Source organism: Aethalodelphis obliquidens, unplaced genomic scaffold (assembly GCF_003676395.1).
Source record: "Aethalodelphis obliquidens isolate GAN/ISIS:26980383/991018 unplaced genomic scaffold, ASM367639v1 scaffold97, whole genome shotgun sequence".
NCBI lineage: Eukaryota > Metazoa > Chordata > Mammalia > Artiodactyla > Delphinidae > Aethalodelphis > Aethalodelphis obliquidens.
In genome coordinates this window covers 1,594,254-1,605,461 of record NW_020838041.1, presented here as the reverse complement: position 1 = coordinate 1,605,461, position 11,208 = coordinate 1,594,254, and the positions used below count along the sequence as shown (strand labels likewise).

The window sequence follows — 11,208 nt, the reverse complement described above, 5'->3', positions numbered from 1 at the left end:
TAAAGGTGCTGGATGTCTCTCTAAGCAGGAAGCCTCATGACAGCTTCACTTCATCCTCCCTTAAGAGCTCAGGAGATATAGCCGTGCTCACCCCCTGTGCTTCTCAAACTTCAAGGCACCGTCAGTTAACTGGGACCTTGTTAAAATGCACGTTCTGATGCAGCAGCTTCTGGGACTGGGGTCCTGCACATCTAACAAGCTGACCAGTGAGGCCGGCACTGATGGAATCACCACCCCTTGAATAAAAAGTTCCAGAAAATTCCAGCAAAAAATGGGTATCTCCCCTCCATATGTGCATGTGTGCGCACACACGGCCTCACACATACACTCGCACACCATCGTTTTGGGCCCAGGAATATGGCACGAGAAAATACACAGAGATGGTAAAGGGTGAGAGCCTGGGAATCGGACAGGCCGGATGCAAAGCCAGACTCCACCCATGGCTGCCAGAGGAGGGTGACACTGGGTAAAGGACTTAACTCCTTGAGCCTTACTTTAGTCCAGCTTCCATCAAATTCTTTTTTTATTTTATTTTATTGGATTATAGTTGATTTATAGTGTTGTGTTAGTGTTTCAGCAAAGCGATTCAGTTATACATATGCATATATCTATTCTTTTTCAGATTCTTTTCTCATGTAGGTTATCACAGAATATCGAGTAGAGTTCCCTGTGCTCTACAGCAGGTCCCTGTTGGTTATCTATTTTATGTATAGTAGTGTGTGTATTTAATCCCAGCTCCTGATTTATCCTCCTGCCCCAGCTCCCATCAAATTCTAATTAACACTGACACCCTGAATTTGGGAGGAGAGTTCACTGAGCTAGTGCATGCCTGGAATTTGGGCAAGGCTTGGGCTCAATAAATAATACTTGCCCTTTCTAGAGGCCACCCCTGTGCTTCCACAAAAGTCTGCCTCAGTCCGTCACCCTCAGCTCAACGGTTACTACCAGCCAAGAGTTCAACCCAAACAAAAACCAAAGCAACAACTCCAGGCTTTTGTTGGGACGTGGTCCCTCCAGTAACTTCGTTCCCCGTCCCGGGGGCTGACCAGACAGAAACTGTAGCTGCTGCGCGAACCCGGAGGATCTTGACCTCAGAACGATGAGGGCCCTGGTACCCAGCTGTCCCTTTACCGGCCAGTCCCAGTCAAGGCGCAGGCGGCACCGGGTGAGTGAGTGCGTGCACGCCGGTGCCTGTTGGTCAGTGACCTCCACAAACATCCGTCTGCCCCCACGGTTGCCCCGGCCTTGCTGGCATCCCTGCCCTGGCCCTGGAGAGCGACTTCTCGACCACTGACAGCCAGAAGGGCTTTGTTCCCCTGGGTGTCTCCACTGACTTGCTGGTGTGAAAATTCTGGTTTGGGAACTGCATAGCTGGCATCAAGCTTTAATCCCTATGAGACAGTAAATACCCACAGGAGCGATATTTAAACCACTGGTCTTACAAGCGCGGTCAGAGGGTCCAAGAGGTGAAAACTGTCTTCCCATGTGTGCTCAGATGCTATTTGCCCTTTGACCCTCTGCCTCTCAGGACATGCAGAGGCCCCAGGATGAAATGACATCACTCTTGTGGCAGATGGAACGCGTGCTGGTGAATTCTTGTGCTTTAACCATTTCTCAGTTTTAACTCCTAAGACGTTAATAGTGAGTTAAAACTCACATGAACTAAAGGTCTTGGGGTCATTTTCAAGAGTGCAAAGGGTCTTGCAGTCGAAAAGTCTGAGACCGCTGCTTTAAATCAGTATCAATCATTTTCATATTAACATGGGTGAATTTCTGACAAGTTAACAATTCTGTGCAGTGAGTTCAAACCCTGCTAGGGTTTGTGGGAGGGTCCTCAACAGTGACAAAGAAGGGGTGGGGACGAACTGGAGAGACAGACATAAGTAAATACCACCGGGGGAAAGAGGGTAAGATGATCAACATATGTCCCAGATTTTGTCAGACAGCCCCAATTCCAGAGAGTTCCGTGACTACACTTGTCACATCAATGGCTTCGAGTTTGGTGGTGGTGGTGGTGGTGGAATATATGGACATATTAGCTAAAAAATAACAAGCAAAATACTATAGTCATATCAGGAGGAGGGAAATTAATTCCAGGTCAAGCCACTGAGGGAGGTTCCTGGAATTGGGGTTTAGCTCAGCCACGTCTGATAAATGCTGTGAAGGGGTCTCGCTGCGAGCCAAGCATAGCAGTGGGAAGGCTGCAAAGGTGGGAAACACTTGGGTGTGTCTAGACCGGGAGGGAGATGGAAAGGTGGAGATGCTGACATGCCTGCTGAGTGGTTGTTAACTTTTTCTGCACATGCAGCTCACAGCTGAGAGCAGTGTGATGAATCAGAAAACCCAGGATAACCGCTGGAAGGAATGTGCTCTCTGAGAGTCAGGGAAGGAAAAATTGGGGGCGACTAAAGGAGACCTCTGAGCGGTGACATTGGTGACTGAGCAACTGTGTCCTGCAAGCAGTGCACACGCTCCTGTGGAGTCTGGAAGAGAAGGTTTACAGGCAGAACGTGTAGTGTGAGAAGGGAAGGAACCAATAACGGATCTTAGAGGAAAATACTGTTTTGGGGCTGCGTAAAGGGAGGGGAGCCAGGGAGGGAATAATCAAGAGTTGGTGCCCTGGAACCTCAGGGATGCAAAACGGAGAGCAGACGAGGCCGGAGAAGATGTGGTTAAGGTTACCGGGAATGTCTTGAGATTCGTGAGCCGTTTCCACTGAGAAGTGTGGGTACAGCCCCCGTGCTGGTCCAGCTCCAGACCTCCCGGCTGTGGAGACACCGGGAGCAGAGCCAAGGGCGCAGGTACCGTGATGGGAAAAGGCAGGATGATGACAGACAGACAGGAGGCCGGATCAGGGAGGTGGGCTTTGTTTTTTTTAGGAGTGGAGACTTGCACATCCCTGTGGACTGAGGGGACCCAGTGGAGGCGGAAGACTGAGAAGAGCTGACATGGAATGAAAAATCTGACAGAAGATGTGCTCTCGGAAAGTGGGATGAAGAGACCAGTGGGAAAGTGAGAAGAGAAGGGACCCTCAGACTTCACGACAGGAAGAGGGGACATGGAGCTGAAAGCACACACGTGAGCCTTTCCGGAGGAGAGGTTTTGAGAGAGAGAGAGAGAGAGAGAGAGAGAGAGTGTGTGTGTGTGTGTATGTGTTGATGGGCGGGCATGTGCATTTGTGGAGTATACCTGTGGCTAAAACATGGCAGGTAGGTCAGAGCTAAAAGAAATCACCTGAACGAAGCCCTCAGCTTCTTCAGAAACTACAATTTGCCTGCCCTTTGCTTCTTTGTCCCAGTTTTGTTTTTTTGTTTTTTTGTTTTTGCATTACGCGGGCCTCTCACTGTTGTGGCCTCTCCCGTTGCGGAGCACAGGCTCCGGACGCGCAGGCTCAGCGGCCGTGGCTCACGGGCCCAGCCGCTCCGCGGCATGTGGGATCTTCCCGGACCGGGGCACGAACCCGCGTCCCCTGCATTGGCAGGCAGACTCTCAACCACTGCCCCACCAGGGAAGCCCCTTTGTCCCAGTTTTAACCCAGGTCAGGGCTGTAGAGAAAAAAAGGGACTCCCATGTGTTGAGATTTACCTCTCCTCGGGGGATCTCTATTATTGCACTCATCATATCGTAATGCAATTATCTGAGGGTTGTTTTTTTTTTAAATTCTAAAGAAGTTTCCGGAACTCATTCTCTCCCTACCCTCATACCCTTCCATTAATAATAGACATAATTATTTGGCATAAATAAGCCTGTCTGACATACTAATAAAAGGAAGCACAAAGTCACTTAGCAACAGTGAGTGAATCATATTGGACTCTTGTAGTTCTTTTCCTTCCCTTCAGCCTGAGTGCACCCAGCATTTGTCTCCTGACCGCGGAGTTCGATAAACTGATGGTCTCACAGCCATCCTCCCCTCCCTCCATCCTTCAGTGGGGACGAGGGACTGAGCAGGTCTTACATCAGACCCAAGAGAAACGGGAGAGAGTGATACAGACAAGAGAAATGTCTCGTAAAATTCTGCTCAATACACAGCAGATACCAAATGCATACAAATAAACACATCTGCTGGTTTGAACAATAAACTGTGTTGGTCTTTACCAGGTATCTCTCTATTTTAGAATTTCAGAAATGTAATTCTTGTTGGGGAACAGTGTTCTAGCCTCTCCCCCCAGCCCCCAAGCAGCAGTGGTGTTCCTGTTTTACACACACGAGCCCTCCTCTTTGAAGATGGAGACAATTTCATCTCTGTGCGTCCAGATTCTCGCACGGCGCACTCTGCAAATATTATTTTATTTAATTTAAAAATACCACGTCAGTAGTACATGATCCCCATTATATAGACAAGGACACTAAAGTTAAGTCCGTTTCCTAAGAGCATATGACCAGAAAGCGGCAGAGCTAGGATCTGAGGCAAGTTTGACTCCAAAGCCCATGTAATCTCCGCATCAGGAGGCCTCTGCTGTGATCAGAGGGAAGTAACAAGTTACCCAGCGCCCTGCACCAAGCCCAGGTACTTGTATCAAATACAGCACCAGACTGTCAAGCATCAATTAAGGAAAGAAGAAATTGACATTTCCTGATCATAGACTACCAGGAACTTGATCTGTGTGAAGTCCTGTAATCCTCCATTATGCCTGTGAAAGAAGTAACCTTGTGTTCTGCGGAGGGGAGCCTGACTCTTACACAACATAGGTAGAGACCCAAGACTGGGAGAGGGGACACGTCCAGCTCTGACCACTACCCTCTCCATTCTCAAGAGGTGCAGATCCAGGGTAACTCATGCTGGAACCTCCTTGGGGCAGAGCCCGGATGTTTCTGCTGCCCGTGACTTTCAAGTCATTTGACCCGGTACAAAACTGCTTACAATATTACCCGACGACAGAATTCTTAATACGTTGTTACCAAACCAAACTTGGGTCCGCTTGCCCACCATGCAGCAAAACCAATCTACTGACACCAGGTTGTGGTAAAGGAAAGTACAGCGTTTATTGCAAGATGCCAAGTAAAGAGAACGGGCATCTCGTGCTCAAAAGACCTGAAGAACTCCCGGATGGCTTTCAGGGAACAATTTTTATTTATTTGCTCAACTATTTTGTTTCCTGACTGCTTTTCCTTTGTTTCTGCATCTCCTGACTTCCCTAATCAGTAACTGCTTGAGTCTGCTCTTTGGAACTCAGGAGAGGCCCAGGAGGCTACAGCCTTTTTCTGCCAACATGAAACGGGGGACGCAGAGGGGCTTTTGTACCCGGGAGGGCACCAAAGGTTCCTGCTCGGTTTCAGTATTACATTTTAGCACTGTCCAGCCCAGCTTTATTTTGTAGCTAGAAAACCTGATTCTCTTTTGGTAAGTATGTTCGCTTTCCTGTTACATTTTGTACTTATGGGTACAGTACACTTTGGTACTGCATTTTGTGATGCCAAAAATGTTTACTGTGCTTATATTATCAAATCGATGAATTAGAGAAGGCACTCCAAAGGATTAATGCATTTTTAATGAAACTGTGTAACTCATTACTCTCTAAGAATAATGGCAGCTCTGTGGAGGTTACAAATGAAAGTCTACAAATGGGTATCATTTAGCTGTCACATGGAAAAAAACTTTCTAGAGAGTCCATCAGGCTTTAAAATCATTGTTTATTTGTATGATTTCCACCTTCTCTGATTAGTTCACCTAAAAAAGTTACTTTTAATTTATGACAAAAAAATTATTATTCTCCTTAACCATTACTGTTCCTTTTTACCTTGACTCTGAGCTTCAGAAAGGAACACAAACTATTAAAATAAACTTTGGGGGCTTCCCTGGTGGCGCAGTGGTTGAGAGTCCGCCTGCCCGATGCAGGGGACACGGGTTCGTGCCCCGGTCCGGGAAGAGCCCACATGCCGCGGAGCGGCTGGGCCCGTGAGCCATGGCCGCTGAGCCTGTGCTGCGCAACGGGAGAGGCTGCAACAGTGAGAGGCCCGCGTACCGCCAAAAAAAAGAGGCTGTACAGGAATCCATAGAATCTATAAAAATTGGTATCATCTCACCATTTGAATTGATTTAAAAACCATGTATGCTCACATATTTAAATTACTTTTAAAGTTGATAAGAAAATTTAAAGGAAACCTCAAATAAGATTTGCATTGAGAATAATTTGGATAACAAAGAGAATATTTGTTACTCAAGAAGAGGCAGCTGGAATTAATGCCTTAGGATGAAATGAATTGATTTTATTTCAGAAATACAGTGAGTTGAACTACGGTACACGTTTCTTTAAAAATTCCATCTTACTCTGCCCTACCCTATTAGTAGGTAAATCTAAATGGTTTATGGAACATCAAAATATAATGACAATAAGGTGACAGTACTGTTTTATGTTGTTGATAGTCTGATATCTGTAACCCATTGTCTTGTTTAAAGTTACCATTAGAAATCTAAGTTCTGAAAAAGATCTTAACTGGTAGAAAAATTGTGACTTTTTACCTTTAAATGAAAAAAATGCTATATGAAAAATAAGAATTTCTAGACTGGGGACTTCCCCGGTGGTCCAGTGGTAAAGAATCCGCCTTCCAATGTGAGGGACGCGGGTTCGATCCCTAGTTGATCGGGGAACTAAGATCTCACATGCTGCGGAGCAACTAAGCCTGTGCGCCACAACTATGGAGCTCGCGCGCCACAAGTATGGAGCTCGTGCACCTCAACTAGAGAGAGAAAACCCGCACACCGAAACTAAGAGCCGACTCAGCCAAAAATAAATAAAATAAACTAAATAAATAATAAATAAATCTTAAAAAAAAAGAAAAGAATTTCTAGACTGAAAAACTCAGAGACATTTGGTCTGAGTTTAGTTTCTTAGAGCTTATGTTAGATGGGCCATCCTAATTCCAGAAAAAAATATAAATTCTTTTCAGGTAGCTTGCATACATTTTTAGATGAAAAACTGATTAATAAATGTAAAAGCTTTGTAGATTCACAGCAAGTGTTTTGAGGTTCTTTGTTGAAAAGCTGACAACTAATTATAAAAACCTGACTGGACTAATCAATTACTCAGATCAACATTAGGTGCCTATTATAGACATAAACATGGGAATTATATCTCCCTTAAGTAATGTACTAAAATCAGGAGTCTAAAACATTCTAATATGAAATGTGAAGGTATAAGCAGTCTAATTGTTAAAAGTCCTTCCAAATAATGAGTTGAGTTTTATGTGAACATTAGACACATAAAAGACATTTTTTTGTTTCAGTTTGATTCCTGATTTTGTAATTAGCTTTGTATTTTTACAATGACAAATGTCAGTCAAATAATTAACTAATACAAAGTACCCTGGTGCAAGACATCTAATGTGGTCTCATAACGACCACAAAAAATCATTTTTTGTTCTTCAAGGAAATTCCAGAATTGTATACATGAATATGATTATGATTTCTAGAATGTAAACATGCTGATCTTTAAAAAAGTGCATCTGTGATATCCAAGTCTTTTTTCAGCATCTTTCCCCTAATTCAGAGATATCCTTAGACTAATGATAACAAAAATGTCCTCCTACAAACAAGCTTTCGGGGAGCAGTTGCCTGTCAAATATATACTGTTCCTTCCCTCCAGTGAGAACTCTCTCTCTGTGGCATTGAGGAAAAAAGCAAGCTCTTAAACAGATTCAAACCGGAGGAAAACCAGAAATAGAGGCAACCAGACACCTGCTGACAAACAGTGACAAATCCCACTGACACCGCAGTGACCCCCAGTTAGTCAAGATTTAATTAAGGGCATAATTAAGTCAGTGGAACAGAACACTAATGAGTGTTTTTTTTAATACGGGTAATTATACGTAAAAATACAAAGTGTGATGGAGACTTAAATATATCATTAAAATGAACAGTATAGAATAACAAACAGAGGGCAAAGTGTGCGTCTTCTATTGCTGTGGAAAAAAAGAAAAAGTTGAATCTGTCTCAGGCCGAGTAATACTCTAGCAAGTTTATGTTGGCTTCATGCTGGGAACATTTGTTATTCTAATTTTGCAACAATAAGCAACTATGGGTATTGAGATCCTGTTTTCAATGCAGATTCCATTGGCTTTGAAGCCTTTCTGTGGTTAGCATTTTGTCCAACTGCAAATGAGCAATTAAGAGACTGCAAGTGTTTGGCTTCCTCTGGCTTCCCTTCTGGAAGAGTCCATCTGAGCGGGAGACCTGACAGATGCAGAAGACTGGGGCTCCTCACTAATTCAGAGTGAGCCCCCAGTATGTGAGAGCCTGCGATCTGATCATTGCTTTAGGCATGGACATCACCCACAGGATGATGGTCTACTGATGGGGAAATACTGCGGAGGAAGGGTGAACAGGGCAGAAATAAAGTTGGTAACTCTCCCAACGTGAAAATGAGGCGTTTAGGTCACAAGCAAAAAAAGTCTAAAACCACATTATATTCTGCGACTGAAAAGCATCCTGATGTGGTTTGGGAGGTGCCCTTCTGCTGGGATTCTTTTATCTACCGTGTTCCCCGACTGGGGGGCCTCATCTATCTAAGCAACAAGTGGAAAAGCAGATTCCACTCACCTTCCAACTGTCTCTTTACTTAGTGATTCTGAAGCTCTTCCTTTAAAAAATTCAGGCCATCTTCCTCCTGCAGGTACTAAACAGGTCCCCCAGTCTGGTCTAACCTGCGCTTTTGCAATATTCCAGAGGAAAAGAAACGAACATCTCTATAAGCCTATTATTAGCAGGGCCAGTGGTCAGACACTGCATCTTTCTACTGAGGGCTGGGTTTGATGTTGCCTGAATAAGGATTGGGACAAGGGTACCTTGTAAAGTATATGTGAATTATTTATAAATTGTGGCACAGCTGTGTCTCTCACTCAAAAATTAAATGCCTACTGGTACTTATATATTATCAGACGGTTTGCCCAGTATTAACTTCTTATAAATCCCCATGTATCTAGGATGATAATGAATTTGCCTTTGACAAAGCTATTCAGTGTAATAAAAATGTCCACAAACAGAACTTTAACACTTCATACAGTGGTGTGAGTATTCAGCAAACACAAGGGCAGTGGGGACACAAAAGAAGTGGGAAGAAAACTCACCTTGGGTTTAGATAGTGAGTTTACAGAACTCATTTCTCCTGAATGCTTGCCATAAAAATAAGCATTCTCTCTCTGACGAGGCTAGTGTAACAGTCATCAGGAATTATAGAGTCAAAGATTTTATATGTACACACACCCCCAGCCAGAGTTAATAATTAAGTTCAGGAGACTTCTAAGTTAAGGCATATTAGAATTCCTAATATTTTGGTGATCATTAAATCTATGAACACTCGGAGGCAGAGGTAAGTCCCTTTTGCAGCTTTAGAATCTGGAGTACACCTTCTAAGAGGCCACACAAGGTTCACGCAAGACACTCGTTCCATTAATCTGATATCCAGTTCCATTCACTTGTACCATTGGAGCCATTAGACATATTTTTTGGTGGCGTCGACCAGTGGCTCTCGTTAGGCAAATCCGTCATCGGTCTGTGTGTCAAGCATCTTTCTGCAAAGGTCTTGTTCTCTCCCTTCCCCAAATCACTTCAAACTTTCTGAGCACGATAATAAAACAGACTAAAGCCCTTTATTCAAAGCTTAGGGGGAGTGCAAAACTGAAAGTCCAAAGCTGTTTGGCGGCATCTGTCTTTTCATGCGAGCAACTTTTGAAACCCTAATGACCGAATAGCCCCCTGAGTCCACCTTACACGACCCACACACACGTCCGATACCCACCATCCCTTCCACCCTCATTTTTTTGGGCAAGGCCGCCCTTATCAAGTACTGTATGAATGAACAGAAGTCTCTTTCATCCCCCACTCGCCTCATGGCTCAAAAGGAACTACTAAAATAGCAACAGAAATCCAGCCGCAGCCTGGTAGGCGGCTTGCACACGTCCCATTCTTGTTCCTCAGGCCCGGGAGAGGTTGGAGAGCTCAGCAAAATTTTTATGTATGGGAGCAGACCCAAGGAAAACTCACACGCCATAACCAATTGTGGACAGGGGGTCATCTATCAGCAGACAAATGCAGGAACTCCAGAATGTCTCTCCCCAAATGAAATAATATATCTTTGAAAGCCAATGCCCGTTTTAGGCCCGAGGCCCATATATCAAGCCTGAGCGGCTTGTGGAATCGCTCCAAGGCCATTAACCTTCCACCTGTTTCCCCTTGTCCTTCAGGATGAGACCCTGCCCTTGATATTACTCCCTTCCCCTGTTCATCTTCCGACAGAGTGTAAATGTAAAGCAGCAGGCCTGTGAAATAATTCAAAGGCAATGGACCAGGGGCATGGTTACAAATCTCTGCCACTGGCACTGTGACTTATGCAGGCAGCTTGTCACACATGAGCCAGGTGACCTCTGTGACATAACAGAGAAAAATATCGCCGGAGATCAAAGATGGGATTCGAGCGCTCTGAGGAACTCCGCTCCCACAGAGTGAGAGGGTTTTCTGGTACCCAAGGATGTCCCTAATACCGATACCATTTGTTCCAGTGAAACAGGAAAAGTAAGGCCGGGGCGCGCTCGTTGAAATCATTTCTGTCAAGTGGTATCGGGGCTCTCCTGTAACATCAGGATTCGATTTCTGTTTTCTGGACAGTGCCTTTGACTTGCTGTGAATGCCAGAAGTAGGCAACATGAATCTATCAAATTGACCTTAAGACAGAGAAGGTAATAGAATTCGAAAAAGATAAAAGTGCGCGCACGAAGAATGTGTCCACTTAACTTAAAAGCTATAGTTATGATGGTAAACACAAAGTTTTACTGAAAATTATAAATTTGCTGGAGGAAAGAAACGGGTTAGTAAATTTTCTGAGGCTCACACTACTCATTAAAAGGAATCGTACACGTTTAGTTACGTATGTATCATGTGTAAAAAAAAAAAAGATAGTATCAAATGAGATCGCCTACGTGAAAGTACTTTTGAAAGTGCAGGGAATTCCCTGGCAGTCCGGTGGTTAGGACTCCAATCTTTTACTGCTGAGAGCATGGGTTCAATCCCTGGCCTGGGAACTAAGATCCCACAAGCCACACAGCATGACAAAAAATAAATTAGAAAGCCAAAAAAGTCCAAACCTTTCTCCAAATGACATTAGAATTTAGGAAAATGTCGAATTACCCTTAGGTGGCTTAAAAACACAGAGATGTTTGCTGGAAGGAAATTAGCAGTTTAGATATTCTTTTTTTTTTTTTTTTTTTTTTTTTTTT

General features: G+C 44.2%; 1 protein-coding gene across 1 annotated transcript in view; it reads right to left on the bottom strand.

Moving 5' to 3' along the window:
* Positions 1-1,127: 1,127 nt before the first annotated feature.
* LOC113614463 (uncharacterized) overlaps positions 1,128-11,208 on the bottom strand; it is a 51,016-nt gene continuing 40,935 nt past the window's right edge. The window contains 2 exon segments of the mRNA XM_027095997.1: positions 1,128-1,391; positions 2,683-2,766. Of these exon segments, the coding sequence (XP_026951798.1) occupies positions 1,128-1,391; positions 2,683-2,766 (348 nt within the window).